We start from the raw sequence: 15,755 nt of genomic DNA, 5'->3' as shown, positions 1-15,755 counted from the left end.
AAGTCTCAGGCTGGCCGGGTCTGAGACTGCTCCCCCCTCCATTCTCCTCCTGGCATTAGGCCTAGTCAGGCCTAAGAGGCCTGAGATACCCCCCCGGCATTACCCGATAAGAGAGGACATCTCCCGTGGGAGCAGAGAGGGAAGAAAGAGGAAGAGAATGACTCTGCAGATGGCTTTATAGGGCGCAGGATTTATGGGTAGAAATACGCCACTTCCTGTGTCCACCCCTACTGGGCGAGCACCCAGGACACCAGAGGTATATCTCATGCGGCAGTGGCAAGGGGCACCCAGCCTAAACTGCCACAGCCCACCCCTTATTTCATACCCATAATTCCTGCACCCAAAACATATCATCAGATCAGAGACAATTCTTAGATGACATGTCTGGCAAAGTCCAGGTCCTCATCTGGGCGTCCTTCCGAAGAGTCTGTCCCTCGGGCTCAGGTCACAGTTCATTCCAGCTCTTCTCCCTCATCCTGTGGAACCTCCCAGCGAAGCAGAGTTCATTCCTCTGCACAGTGAGCTCTTCATGGATCCGATGGACATCCTGGCCACCTGGAAACAACCTCACAACTTCTCAATCAAATATCAATCTCCATCTGCTCAAGCGGCATGTCTCCACCCCTTGGGGCAATCGAGTCAGAACAATCAGGCTCCTCGACTCGACTCCTTCCACCCCTTGCAGGCAACAGCACGCTGAGACTTTCCAAAGCTGCACGGACCGTTCTCAAGCCCAGTGCTGACCACTTCCAGCCGCGGCCCGAGGCTAATACGGATGCACACCACACACAGGCACACCGCTCCCCCTGAGCGTACGTATGCTGAGGCATGGAGGCATCCGGCTACACAGCCCTCCCCCGGAGAGGGAGTGGCTGCACTGCAACCCGCCAAGAAGAGAGGCGGAGCCAGGTGCTTAGGCACCATTTTCGGAGCGCGTCCGAAAATCAGGGGAGAGATAACAGCGAGAGATGCCGTCACCTCTGCAGCTGCGGTACAGATCAAAACTGCCACCACCCCTCGGGCCACACGAGCGGCTTCTCCAGCCAAAGCTACCGTCGCTCCCTGGGCCCTTGGAAGCAGCCTCTGAACTGGAGCCACCGCTCGCCTTCTTGATTACGGGAGCCATCGCTCACCTCCCGCTGCGGCCAGCCCCCACCGCCGTGGGACAAGCCGACCCTGGTCTGCTTCCGACTGTCCCTCCCCCTTCCTCGGCTCCTCGCCGCTCTGCTCGCCACTGGCACCGCGGGGAACAGAAAGGAAAGAGACAGGCACCACATTCTTAAGCTTTTCCCCCGAAGCAAATGGCTACAAAATCACTGCTGCCGCTTGGAAGGGCAGACGGGATTCTACGCCACTGCTATGCACCAGGGCGTCCCCTCGGAACCCATAAAACGCTCACACGATCGCGCCAGCACAAAGCCTTGAGCCCAGCCACCAAAAACAACAACAACGCCCAATACCATTTTAACTTTTCCACCCCTACACTTCTCCAAACCAATTTGCAGAATTCCGCAGGAACCATCCTCTGCTACCAAAAATCTGTGCTGGTTTGAGGCCAGCCAGAACATCTCTTGCCCCGAAAGGGACAAAAGAATGACACACGCAAACGGATTGGAGAGTGATGGAAAAGTTTAAATGGAAAAGCAAATTGGTGAAGCTACAGAAAACTACAAACTACAAAGCATAGTGGAAAAGAAAATCCTAAGGCATACAGAACCCCCTCACAGAATTCCCAAAAGCTTCCCAATCCTCCCTTCCTCCCACCTGAGGGTCTACCCAATCCCTCAGGGCTCTTCCTTCCCCCCCCCTCCCACTGCTAGGCAAGGCAAGTCTCAGGCTGGCCGGGTCTGAGACTGCTCCCCCCCTCCATTCTCCTCCTGGCATTAGGCCTAGTCAGGCCTAAGAGGCCTGAGATACCCCCCCGGCATTACCCGATAAGAGAGGACATCTCCCGTGGGAGCAGAGAGGGAAGAAAGAGGAAGAGAATGACTCTGCAGATGGCTTTATAGGGCGCAGGATTTATGGGTAGAAATACGCCATTTCCTGTGTCCACTCCTATTGGGCGAGCACCCAGGACACCAGAGGTGTGTCTCATGCAGCAGTGGCAAGGGGCACCCAGCCTAAACTGCCACACAGGGGGTTGCTGCCAGTAGTGCCTCACATGGCACACTCCGGTTACAACAAGAGCTGAGTCTCAGGTTCCTTTCACTGAAGATACAGAAGTGTTGCACCATCATGACCTGGAGGAGTCAGGTTGGAGCAGGGTGACCAGCAGAGCTTTTCTGCAAGGTGGACTGCAGCCCGGCAAGGCAGCTGGAGGGTCAGAGAGCTGCTGCAGTAAGCCATTCCAGGTTTGATGTCATTCTAGCTCTGTGAAGAGCAAAAGAGAGAGAGCAGCTGAGGAGAGAACCAAAGGAAAAAGAGGTGAAGCTCGAGATCTTTACCAGGCATCCAGCTGGTGTTTGATAGGCATGGGGGGGATGTTGAGAGAAAGAAGAAGATGTCAAGGACAAATGTAGAGCACTGAGCTGGGGCTTCAGAAGTGCAGAACAAGAGCCCAGCCTTCTCTGGAGAAGTTTTGTTCCTGGGAATCGGCAGCTTCAGCTGAAAGGTTTCCAGGAACAACAATCTCTGTGGTTTCGAAGAGGTCAGGGCAGTGTCAGAGCTCTGGGGCCTGCCGGCAGGGGGCGCTGGCGGAGCAGCGTGAGGCATGCCGGCCGCGGCCGCTGTCAGACGGAGCCTGGCACAGCGACTGCCCCTGGCTTTGGGGCCCTTCAGCCATGCAGTGCGTGGCTCGCAGTGTTTAACCTCAGGGAAATACTCGCGGTGGTAATTAAGAAAGGGCATAGGTTGAAAAATGACCCTTGCATAAGCATTTGCCTAGCACTGCCATGGATGTGGGAGGTCTTTGTGCCACCTGTGCCAGGCTCCTGCAGAAAGATTCCACCTTGGGGCAGCAAAATGCCCCTTCAGTGCCTATTCCTTTTGGGTGAGCTCCAGCCCAGAGAGGCAGGGCCTGTGGTGTTTCCTGCAGCATTTTCCATGTGACCTATGAGCACACTGGTGGTTACAGTGTCCCATGTTTGCAATGTCCCTTCCCTTGTTGTGCACCTTTGTGCCTGCATTCATTGTGCTGCATTTCCTTTCCATCTCTCAGTGGGGAGAACTCCTCTGTTTTGCACTATGGCCATGCTGGAGCCCCAAATGACAGGACTATTGAAGATGGAGACCTGTGGTAAGTAAAGGCTTAGAGTTTGCTTCATGTTTCTGTTAAGCTGCTGTTCCCACACACATCTTGTGTGTGTTCTTGGACTCAGTAACGTGCTGATTGCATAGTGATGGAAGTACAGGTCCTTACAGTAGAATGTGGTGTGCTTGCTACACCAGGCAGGTTTCTTCCAGCACTCCTGTGGACCTGTGTTTTCTCCAGGGCAAAGAGAGATCGTTTGCAAGCACTTCCCTGCAAAGGCACTTAGAATTTAGCTGAAGAAATGCCTGTATTGAGAGTCGAAGGAGAGCTGCAAATGTGTCTGAGTTTGCTCTTGACCCTCAGCTCCAGTGATGGGGTGGAGGGTTGGGAGAGTGTTGGCCACTTACTGAAGGACTGCATCCAGTTGCAATATGGATGAGGTCTGCCTGTGCTCTGTGTGTGCATGCAGAAGAGGTCTGCTGACTGCTGTGGGTGTGTTAGAGCTGCTGCACGTGGCTCTCAATTAAGCTTTAATAGCTCCTGGGAGCCCTCTGTTGGATAATCGTAGGAAGCCCTGACACAGGGAAAAGGCAGCTGCTTGTTTGATGGGCAAAGGCTGCTTCAGGGGTTGGGTAACATTCCTGTACTTGCATGCAGTAGAAGTGGAAGGCTGGGTGCTTGGTAGGATTTTTATTAGTCTGTGGAATTTCCTGCCTTTTTCTTAACATTATGTAGTGGCTGTGACTAACAGCCAGGCATTTGCAGGAATGTGCTGCTCAGTTTTTTTATGTCCAAAGCAGTGCAGTGCAAAATTAGCAAATCGGTAACCAAAGCACCTGAATGCTAAAGAAATCCATTTGGAAGAGTAATGCTTTGCTGCTCCAGAGCCCTGAGGTGCATGCTTTGGTTGCTCTTTGAGTTACAAGGGTTTGGTGGCATCAGCAGGGCATCACAGGCAAAAATGCTTCTGCTTTGGCTGGGAGTTGTGACTTGACCCTGGGAAATAACCTTCATGAAAAGTTCAGTCAAGACCAGCGTATTCATGCAAAAATCATCAAGCTCAGCAGCAATGAACATGGACAGGATCTGCTGCCCAGAAATGAAGTCCCCTTGGGTCATCCCTTCTGTCTTCTGCCCCTGCCCCACTGGAGCCATGCCATGTGGCTGTCAGGGAAGGAGCAAGCTGGCAGAGGAAGCCTGGGGCAGCAAACATCTTTTCTCACCTTTGTTGCTTGGGAGGTTGCTTGTTGGAACTGTCACAGGTGCTGAACCTGAGGGGTGTACTCTTGGTGTGGGTTTGGAGGAGGTGTTGAGGCAGGTGAGAGCTGACTGCAGCCAGCCTGCTGCCCAGGGACCTGTGCAGCCTGCCCCTGGGGCACTGGGCACGCCACGTGCCGCCGGCAGGGCAGGAGGTGGTTGCTTTATTGCAGCTGACCAGCATGGCTGCTGCAGCGCCTGGCAAACAGAAAATGCTTCTGTGGTCTTAAAATACAGCTTGGTTTTCATGAGGCTCACACTTCAATGATAGGAATGGGAGAAAACAGCTCAAACATGACTGAGGAGATATGGCTGTTACCAGGGGGCTCTCTGCAGGGCGTGAGCTGCAGCCCTGGCTCCCTGCTCAGCGTCTGGCAAGTGTGGCTCAGGGACAGTGCAGCATCTAGGGAGCAGCTTCTCCTGGCAGATCAGTGGCATTGGAGCACTTGGTGACACTTTGGTGGCTGAGCTGGTCCAGTCTGGCTTTGCAAAGCACTGAAAATGGTTGTCTGCTGAGCTGAAATGCTCAGCACTTTTGTGGCCCTTGGCAACACCCTGCCAAGTCATGATGCTGACAAAGGGCTACTGCATGCCTGGAGTGGGCAGGTCCCCACTCAGTGCCCTCACAGCCCTGCTGTGCTGTGGCTGCTCTGGACAGCACAGGGAATGTGGCTGCTTTGGAATGTCCCCCTGCAGGCCTGGGACCAGTGCAATATGGTCACTTCAGGGTGTCTGAGGAATATTGCAGAAGGAAGCTGCTTACTGCAAGCACTAGTCAGATCCAGTTGTTGATGGTTCATGAAGTTGAAGCCTCCTGTGAGGTCCCACAGAAGTTACTTTGCTGTTTTGACTCTTTTGATCAGCATGCCAGCTGGGTTTCTCCAGTCAGGAGGTCTCTCACCTCCTGTGGGAGCTGTGAACCTTTCTGTTGTCCATGCCCACGACTGCCCTGGGGCTCCATCAGCAATCCACCCCAGTGCTGCACAGCATGGTTCTCTCTCAGCAGGCAGGAGGAGGTGTGTGCTGTAAAGGGACTCTCTCTGTCATTCCAGCAAACACTGAGAGGACTCTCAGTAAGTCAGCTCAAAGACTTAGTTGTGCCTGAGAAAAGCATGTTGCCAAAGCTGGCAGAGGTTGGCTATGGCTCTCCTGCAGCCTGTGCTGGAATTGACACCCTGCTTCACCACGCTGCAGGATGCCAGCCTGGGAAGCAGAGCTGTGTGGCCAGCTGGGGGCAATGTTGCATTGGAAACCAGGAGCTGCCCAGGCCTTCTCCACTGGCTGACACAAGTCCTCCCTTTGCCAGCCAGGCACTGCTATTAAACCAATTCATCCTGCAGAACAAAACACTGTGTTTATTACTTCTTGAAAGCACTGCCTTGCAGAGCCCAGGATATTAATGTGTCAGATGTAAATGCTCAGTCATTTCACATGGCTGAGACCAGGATTTGCATTTGGCCTCCCATGGTTTTTATGCATTTTGAAGTTTGCTGCTGTAATAATATGCAAAAATGATGGTCAGCTCTAACCTTTCAGTCTGTAGTTTTGAAACTACTTGTTGTTAGTGATGGCTTTGTTTCTAATAATACTCTGAAGAGAATTGCTACTACTTACTGGTGGGTTGCAAAACCAACTGGCCACCCATTTCTGAAGCAATTCCCTTGGCTCAGGCCCTCAGCTTGGGTTAACACTTGCTGTTTGCAGCCAGTGTGGGGCTTTTCCTGTTGTTTGCAGCCACAGACCATGTTAATTTTATGCTAATCTGCAACAAATGGATTTTGTTAAAGAAAGGAACCGCACTGAGTCTCCAAAACAGACTTCATGTATCCCCCTGAACCAAGCATAATCCCCAGTTCCTGTGTTTGAGGCAGCATTGGTCTTCTGGTGTTGTGTGTTCAGAGAATCACTTGTTGCCCCATGGTGGAGACAGAGTCTTGCAGAGCTGGCTTCAGGAGGAGCAGGCAGCCTCCTTTTCTGCAGTGCTGGCTGCTGTGCTCTTGGCTGGAGTGTTTGGACACCCAGCTGTGGGGAGGCTGGCAGCTGGCTTAGCTGGGTTTCTGCATGCAGTTGTCATCTGCTGCAGTGCTCTGGAACCTCTGTCTGCCATTTGAGAACTTGTAATTTGCTTGAAGAATCCCGAGAGCTACTTCAGGATGTGTAAGAAGCTGACCCAAGCTGTACCACTGCACACATGGGGGATGAAAATCAGCAGCCTTGCCCTGTGCCTTACATGGACACATGAGGGGGAGGCTGCACACAGCAGAGAGCTTGACATGGTTGCAGAAGCAATCAGGGAGCCAGGGCTGACACTTCACCTACTCCTGTGGACTCTGGAGGCTGTTTGTCCAGGCTGGGGAACATGCCAGAGTGTCCAAACCCAACTGCTGAAAGCTAAGGCTCTGAAGGCCAAGTGTTAGCACCTAAGAACCATGGCCTGCCTTAGAAGTAGCTGCAGTTCACTCCCAGTAGGGACCTTCCACTTCTCAGCAGACATCTAGAAATGACTGCAAAATGGCAGGGACTTGGAAATGGAGCTGTGGGAGAGTTGCCCTCTGCTGCTATCTCCCATTTTAGTGAGGAGCTCCTGAGGTTTGCTGTGCTGTTGGATGGGGAAGTACTCAGGTGCCACTCCAGCTTTGCCCTTGCACACTGCCCTCTCTTCAGCTCTGACATCCTCACTTGTTTGAGCAAGTCAGCAGAGCCAGGAGTGCCCCAGATGCCACCTTCCTATGGGGAGGCTTCCAGTGCATGGCAGGTGGCCAAAGCTAGGGGTTTGCTGCTATCTCTGCTGGGGCAACTGTTCAGCAAAGCATTGTCTCTGCTGAAGGCAGTGATTTGCTTGTTCAATATGCTGATTACAAATGGAAAATAATTAGGAAAGCCTGAAAAAAATCCCAGTCAGCAAAAAGCCAGGGCAGACAGGTAACTTGTGGCAGAGCTTCCCCTGGGACTCATCCTGATCTCTGGGGGTGCCTGCCTGGGGCTAGCAGAGGCGGTAGGGGGTGGTGCCAGCACTTCCTTCTGCTTCTTAGGAAGCTTCCACTGCTGCTGCCTCCTTCTCCTAAGCCAGTAGCACCAACTTGGTGTTCCCAGCACCTCTTCTGTGTGCAGCACTTGTGTGTCACAGGCGTCTCTGCACGCAGGAGCACAGGGAGGTGACACTGAGGGGGGGGTGGATTTGGCTGCCAACAAGGCAGTCAGGAGGGGCTGACTCTTCACTCTGGCAGACAGAAGAGTTTCAGTAAGTCATTATTGCAGACTGCATGGGGGTGAGAAAGGAGGGGTTGTGCTCGATGGTGGCAACTGGTGTGCCTAGTGCAGGAAGCTAGGGCTGTCTCAGATGTCTTCAAGAGAGAAGTGGTGCAGGCAGCAGCCCTGAGCCTGTGTGTGAGCAGCCCCTGAGCTGGCAGATGTGGTGTTTGCTGCACCAGCTCCTAGGCTAAGCTCAGTTGGCAAACCCAGTCAGAGAGGGGTTTCATACCCTGTGAGATCCATGGATCTGAAGTTCTGCTTGACCCCAGTGTTGTCAGTGAGGATGCTGCAGGTGCTGTGGGTGGCTGGGGAAGCAGCCCACGGAGTGGAGCAGAGCAGGGGCACAGCCAGCACTGCTGCCCTGTGCTGCCAGCCAGGGGCTCTGTGCCTGCTGCGGTGAGAGGAGACCCTGGACAGGACACAGACCCCTGCAGCAGGGCTTTGGTTTCTCTCTTTGTTTTAATCCAACCAGCTCAAACTTTCCTCTGTTCTTGCTACAGCCACTGAGGTCTGTATGGCAGAGCTGCAGGCCTGTAAACCTCTCTCCCTCAAATTTCGATACAGACATTTACTTCTTTTCCCCTACCTGCTTAAGATTGCCTTAGAAGTCTTTAAGTGAGCAAAGGGTCTGCCTTTATTAGTGCAGGAGCATGTAAGGATCTCATTGCTGCCCCAGGCCTCTGTGAACCTGGAGAGGGTGTGACAGGACCACACAGAATGAAGCCTGCAGCTGGAAATGGATGGCTTTTGTTGCAGCAGGAGGAGAAGAAAGTTGTGTGTGCTGCCCTGAGACTGGGCTGGCACAGCTTCAGCAGTGTGGCTGTTCCTTGGCATCTTGGCTGGTGGTGGCACAAATCCCTGACAGCTCAGCAGCCATCCCTGGGTAAAGTGCAGCATCACTGCTCTCCTTTAACCTGAGCTGCAAGGAGGGCAGGGGAGATCCAGTGACAGCAGCTTTCTAATTACTGCTCTTGCAGACCTGGGGGATGGGAAGGGTTTGTGCTGGGGACAGAGCTGGGCAGGCTGTGGGTTGCAGGTGGGTGACACTCAGTACAGGGTGCACAGAAGAAAATCCACCTGGCTTTCACCACAGGCATTGCTCGGCAGGGGCAGCTTCAGTTCTGAGCATGCAGACCAGGCAGATGTGTAGAGGAAGGCAGCTGGTGGGAGTAGCTTTGGCTTCCCAGGAGATGCCTGCCAGAGCTTGTCCTTGGGTTGGGCTGGTGCTGGACAGCTCAGGTCATGCACATGGCCCAGTTGTCCCCACTGAAGCACTGCTTCCCAGTGTGATGCTGGCCATAGCTGCTTCCTTACCTGGCAGTTTCACATGATTTGACAATAAAAGTGTCAGCAAGCCTATGAGGGGAAGCACATGCTTGGAAGAAGAGGAGGCTGAATTGTTTTCATGTGGTATACAGCCAGTTGGTGAAGAGAAGAACCAGGGCTGTTGCTAGTCCTCACATCTGAAGTGTCACACCGAGTACTTGCTGTGCTTCCCAGCAGAGGCCATTAAAGCTAAACCCATGTCAAAAGGCTCCAAAGCCACTTTGCACTTCGTGGTGCCTACATTCTGTGATGGCAGTATGGCTGTGTCCTGCCCACCTGTGGTGTTCAGAGGGACAGGAGGGGAGAAGAGCTGCTGTGTGTCACGTCCCAGTAGTGTCTGAGGTGCAGCACTGGCTTAGGAGCCTCTATGTACTTCAACATCAACCAGCTTGGGAATATTTTCTCCAAACTCCTGGGTCCCTGCACAGGGAGCAGAGTCTCAGCTCAGCTGGGCACAGGAGGGCTGCTGCCAGCAGCACTGAGGACCTGCTGGGGAACGGCCAAAGCATCTCCTGTGAGGAGGGACCTGTCCAGCCAGGCCTTTCTGCAAGCCTGTGGCCTGTGACATGTACTCCAGCTCCTTTGGCTTGAACCCCTTTTACAGTCATTTGAGGCAGAGGGAAAAAGGCTTAGATCAGCAGATTTCAGCTCTGGTTCATTACCTGAGGAATCAGGAGGTCACACAAAAAGCCCAAAGTCTTGCATGCAAACGTGCCTGCTTGTGCAGGCTGGACAGGGACCTTATCTGCTCAGGTACTGCCTGGGCAGTGGTTGGTGTGTTATTTGCTGATTTTGGAGCCTGCTGAAACCAGACCAGTGCCTTATGAGGTGGGCTGAGGAAGCACAGGAGTGCAGCTGTCTCAGCTAGTTCTCACAAGGGCACAGAGACCCCTGGCTTGCCCTGGCACTGGATCTCTGGCAGCTGATGTGCCAGTGGAGAAGCACAGATTCACACAAAATCATTCTGCCTCCCAAGGGGCAGAGCTTGTCCTGGGTGCCCATAGCAGAGAGCACTTCATTCATCGTTTCTTTGCTGCCTCTGATGCAGAAGGCTCTGGTAAAAGTTCTTGTCTGGCTGATCTGCACATAATCCTTGTTTCTTTAATCCCTGCTGTGTGAGTTTGTGCTGAAGGAGAGTTTGCCCTGTGAGCAGTGGCAATCAGCCTCTGCTGGGGATGTTTTATGCAAGCCAGCAGATGTATCCTGGCACTTAGACACAAGAAGCCATAATTTAATTAACTTTCCTGTGTTAGGTTTTGAGGGTAGACTCCTGATGTGGGCCCAGCCTTGCTCAGGAAAGGGAAACAGGCCATGTTTATATGTCTGAGAAGAGATCTGGCCTACAAACTGGCACTGAAGAGCTTGGAGTGGGTTCCTCGTGTCCTTGTTCTCTTCCTTCTTGCTTTCTCCCAGCACTTTCCTGTGGGCGCAGGGCGATCTGGCAGGGTGTCCATCCCTATGTAATGCTAGGAGATTCCAGGGGACTGGCATCTCATTGTAGGTAGGAGGAGCATTCAGAGGGTGGTTATCTGACGGGCTAGGAAGGTGCAGATGACTTCTAAGAGCAGAGCAAGAGAAATGCCGTCTTTTCTCCAATGTCTTTGGTGTGAAATGTTCCTTTTTTCCTTCTGTGTTCCCTGTCTAGCCTGTTTGACATGGGAGGAGAGTACTACTGCTATGGCTCCGACATCACCTGCACCTTCCCCGCCAGCAGCAAGTTCAGCCCTGCCCAGAGGGCCATCTACGAGGCCGTGCTGAGGGCGTCACGAGCCGTGATGGCAGCAGTCAAGCCAGGTAGGAGGCTGGCCCCTGCCAGCAGGCTCCCCTGGGCTCGATGGCAGCATTCAGCCTGTCAGGACACTTCTGTCTGCACTTAGCGCTGGAAAGGAACGAGGTGGCCAAATCCATCTCCACGCTTAAGCAGGTCCTTCTGGAGGCCAGCAGCAGGGCACGCGGTGTTGTGCACGCAGCTCTCTGAAAGGCAGCACACTGGCAGTCGTCTGAGGCTATTGACCTGCTCTGGTGCTGACCCTTGCAAAGCTGATCTCATCTGGTGCTGACAGCTGCTGCTCTGCTCCAGCCTTACACTGCCTGCCAGTGCTTCCAGGAGGCTGATGCCAAAGGCTGGAGTCACAGTTTGAGTGACACAGGGTGTCGTGCTTTGGTTTGTTTCAAGCTTCTCTGTGATCCTCTGAGGAAGAGGATGGATGGGCTGTGCATCTTCAGAAGGATGCTGAACTAGCCTTTAGAGGCTTTAGAGGGCACTGGCCACTGGGCACTGCTCTGTGTGCCTGCAGGAGAGCTAATTCCTCAGGTCATAACTGAAATGTGCCTGCCTGGATGAAAATCTCCTTCTCTGGTCCTGCTTTCAGGGCAGCAAATAAATGCTTTCAGAGCTGGCTGCTGCTCTGGTGTTAGCGTTTCTCAGGGTAACTAACAGAGAAATGCACTAAATGCCCAAGGCTCGCTTAGCCTTTACAGCTCCTGTGTTAGCTTTTAGTCATCAGGCCTTGAGTCCATGGGCCTCCTGTGCTGCCAGGCAGAGCTCACATCACCTTCCTGTGACACCAGCTGACAGCAGCAGGGCTCATTTGGGCAGCTTGCAGGGCAGCAGCAACCCTTGAAGCTTATCCGCAAAATGAGGCTGGATGTCCTGCCATTTTAATTGTGATGAGCATGCTCCAGCATCTGCTGTTTGTGCCCTGAAGAACTTTCTTCCTGCTCCTGTTCTCAGTGTGCTTTGCATTTCAGTGCCTCCTTTCATTCCTTGTAATGTTTCTGGTAGAATTTCTTACTCGTCATTTGCAGACTGTCTTCAGAACTTGAAAGCTCATAGGGTGCTGTGCTCAGGATGGTGTAGAGAATTCCTTGGTCTATTTAACACTTTATTTACAGTGTCAGAAAATAAAGGCATGCTAAGTGAAGTGTTACTGATAAGTGTTACAAGGATGCTGTACTAGCCTGGGGAACTTGAGATTGGTGGACAGAAACCATTCTTTATGGCTGGCAGAAGGTGAGGCCTGTTCTCACTTTCCTCTTCTCACTGTGCTTTCATTGTCTTGCCTGCTTAGAAGACTGTGCAGGTGCACCTCTGCTGCTGATCACACTAATGGTCACAAGTTTTCTGGCTACAGAAAGCAGGTTCAACACATCCTGTGCATGCACTCACTGCTTTGCTTCATTTGGTACCTCTGTAATGGGAAATGTGACCCAGGACCATCATCACTCTCTGGTATCAGATCTCATGGAGTCCAGCAGTGTGCAAGAACTGGCACCATCTGGCAAGGGCTGCTTGGTAGGTCCTTAGGGCTTCTGCCCCACTTCTTCTGCAGCTTTTAACCCACCTGTCTGTTGGTGGAAAAATTCTGCCAGTATCATTGTACTGGCCTCTGGTGAGCTCTCGAAAACACAGCAAAGACCAGAGGCTTGTTACTGCTGGAAGGGCTGTGAAGAAAGGAGAAAGGAGGCAGAGGAGCTTGCAGGTTTGGAGGCACTGAGTACAGCACCCAGCCCCACATGGGTCAGTTAGATGTGCTGAGTTGTGGAGCCCCTGCTCACTTTGCTGCTGGGTTTGTTGCTCTTCGTTTCCCATGGCTGCTGAGGTCAAGGCAGTGCAGTGCAGTGGCCATCCCTGGGCCAGGCTGTGCAGAGGAGGGCAGGGCAGGTAGCCCCTGCAGGAAATGGTATTTCAGAACTGGGCCTCTCTGGTGCCTGTGGCAGAGGGTCATAGGGCACATGGAGTTGTTGTCTTCAAAAGGTTCATGTTTGCCAGAGTCCTCCTTAGTGCAAGATAGGGAGCAAGTCCTTCAGGGAGGGAGCCCAAACCCTGGTTATATAACTGTGGCTGTGGAAGGGCTCACCTTTGCCAGCAGCCTGCCCCCCTTGCTGCAGTAGTCTGTGGAGCTCAGGGATGTGCATTTCTTTCTGCAGTCTGGCTGTTGTGTGAAGCTGACTGACTCTTAGTGAGGTGACTGAGGCTGCCCAGTGTCACCTGGCAGGCTGGGAGATCTCAGCAGCAGACCATGCTGTGAGTCTCCAGGGGACAGCTGGCATGAGCTGCAGGGCTAGGTTAGAGCCTTTGTGAGCAAGCCTGTTCATAGTGGAAAGGTCTGAAGACCCTGAGAGGGCACATGTGCATTGTTCCCCAATCCATCCTGCCTCACTCCATTCTTGACCCCAGCTGCATGCTGCACCCAGTGTCCAGGTGAACTGCTCTCTGGTGGCACCTGGAAGTGACAGTGCTGTGAGCAGAAGAGATGCTGATGAGAATCAATGGCTGTGTGCTCAGCTCCAGCTCTGGAGAGGGGAGGTGGCACCTTGCAAGGCTGTGCTGCAGGTGCTGTGCATGAAATGCATTGCTGCTGGCCCCAGCTGTGAGCAAGGCTTGGGTCCCACATGGGTGCTTCACTGTCAGTGATGCAGACGAGCCCAGCAGTGCTTGGGAGGCTGCTGTGGAGCAGCTTCTCCTGTGGCCATTAGCAAATGGCTGGGCACTTAGACCATGGGCAGCCTCTCAGCTGATGGCTGCTCTTTAGTCTTTGGGTTATTATCTTGAGCATTTAGAGAGTATTAATAATTAGGGCTCTGGACATCTAATTCCTAGTGTGAGGAGTGTACGCTGTTCCTGCTTGTTCCTGCTTGTAGAACAGCTGGGGTCACTCAAATGTGTGCTGCTGTGCTGAGAAGATGTAAAAAGGAAATAAGCTTATCTTTAAGTCCTGCAATTACAGCTAGCTTGGATTGATGCACTAAACCAGAAACAGAGTCTTTGAGATTAATGAGCTAAATATTGAAGCAATCACATACTTCCCATTTCCATCCCTTTGCAACCGCACACTGGGACCTCTGAACATTCCTCCCTAGCTTTTCTGGAGAGCAGTGGGAGGAGAAGGAGAAGGGGGAGAGCTGCTCGTACTCAGCATTCCTGCTACCTCTGTGTGTTTAAAGACACCACCAGGAAAAAGCCCTTTTGTTCAGGTTATAGATGTTAGTATCTGGGGGGAGAGGGAGAAGGAATTCAAACACCTCAGTCAGTAAGGTCTGTTGTCCTAAATTCCAGCTAAAGAAACCATCTCTTTGTCTAGCAAACTGCTCCCAAGGAGCAGCTGAGTGAGGCCAGGCTGGCAGCCACTCAGTTCCCTATCTCTACATTTATGTGACTTTTAAAGCTCATATATCCCAAGTCCCCATTGAACCCAAGCTGCATTCAGACATCAGCAACTGGAATATTTGCTGATTGGTGTTTGTTTGTTTCAATACAATGAAAAATCAGAAGCAGTTCCAAGTCTGCACAAAAGTTGTTGTTTACCAGGCGGTTTCCATGCAGCTTGCGAGCACTGCCGTGGCTCTGGGGTCTCGCTGCCTTTGCTCAGGCCAGAGATCATTCCCAGGGGGATCTGCATGTCCCCAGCTCCTGCTTCTGCTGTCCAAGAGAGTGAAGATCATGCTGCCTCTGGCTTTCAGGCTTTGCTTTTTGTGATAAACACTGTTGAGGAACCGTCTGAAGGAAAGCTGCATCCCAGGACCAACACCTCTGGTAATGGGAAGTGGAGGTTTCTCCCTATGGAGGCTGTAAGATTCCCTGCCTGCTCATAGCTTTCCCAGAACACAGACTGCACAGAGAGGCCGGGAGGTGATTAAGCTCTTAAACCAGAGATGAGCCCTTGCAGACTTCACTGACTGCCATGTAGTGCTGAGAAAGAGAGGGCATTCAGTATGCGTCAAAAGCAAGTGCAGTCAGAAGCATTTCAGGCATAGAAGCAAAGCCAGGTGTCCTGCAAAGAGAACATCATCTTACTAAACATGCAGCTATCTTCTGCTCCTTAGAGCCCATGGGGAATGGGTCCCTTTTGTCTGTGGATGCTGAGTAACTGCAGAGAAGTAGTTCCCTGAAGACTAAAGGCTTCTGAGGTAAAGAGAACGAGGGGAGAGGCTTGGAGAAGGCAGCCACTGAACACAGCCCAGCAGCTCTCTGGACTGGGCTGCACAAAGGGCTCTGCAGCTGGTGGCCCTGGTGACCTCTGGCCCTGCTCTGTCTCACAGGTCAGGCCCTGCACTGTGCAGCTGGGAACAGGTGTCTGAAGGTGTTTCTCTCCAGCTAGCAGTATCCCTTCCACTTGGTCCTTGCTTTCTCATGTCCAGAAGATTTAGGGCCAAACTGAGGTGCAGAATAGTTCAGAGAAGGGCATTAGACCCTTCTGTGGGTCTGACTGAGGTCTTTCTTTAAAGAGCAATGGACATCCTTCCAGGGAATGCTGCCAATTAGAAGGAGAAACTGAAGCAGCTCCTTTATTTTGTAGTGTTTGCCTCCTCCCTAGTTATCTGCTGTTGAGGTACTCAGGTAGTGAAGCTGATGGAGGCAGCTACAAGCCCAGGGACTTGGAGAGTGCATTTTTGGGCAGTACTCTTTGGATAGTGCCCATTCCTGCAAACACTCTGGGAGCTGAATACTGAGGCCCAGATTTGTGAGTGAGACTGTCAGGAGGAGGGAGGTTGAGTGACCAAGGGCTGGTGTCATGACACAACAGAAGGGCTGTGGTCTGAACTCAGCAGCAGTGTGATTGCCTGCTCTGGGTTCTAGTAACATGTCTAACAAAACGGAGCAGAATTTAGCTCAGGTAGGATAGCACCGAACCCAGGGATTAGAATAACCCAAATAATTAATTAAAGAACTGCTTAATTGGAGACTGACAGCTGAGGTGTTTGACAGCCCCTGTCCCTGGCCGTTCCT

At 52.5% G+C, this 15,755-nt stretch overlaps 1 protein-coding gene across 1 annotated transcript in view; it reads left to right on the top strand.

The window, feature by feature from the left end:
• Positions 1–15,755, top strand: part of PEPD (peptidase D) — an 88,184-nt gene that overhangs the window by 48,127 nt on the left and 24,302 nt on the right. The window contains exons 11-12 of the mRNA XM_054389725.1: positions 3,158–3,235; positions 10,671–10,819. Of these exons, the coding sequence (XP_054245700.1) occupies positions 3,158–3,235; positions 10,671–10,819 (227 nt within the window). The remainder of the gene's footprint in view (positions 1–3,157; positions 3,236–10,670; positions 10,820–15,755) is intronic.

The sequence above is a fragment of the Indicator indicator genome, chromosome 19, assembly GCF_027791375.1.
Source record: "Indicator indicator isolate 239-I01 chromosome 19, UM_Iind_1.1, whole genome shotgun sequence".
NCBI lineage: Eukaryota > Metazoa > Chordata > Aves > Piciformes > Indicatoridae > Indicator > Indicator indicator.
This window is presented reverse-complemented; position numbering and strand designations above follow the sequence as displayed.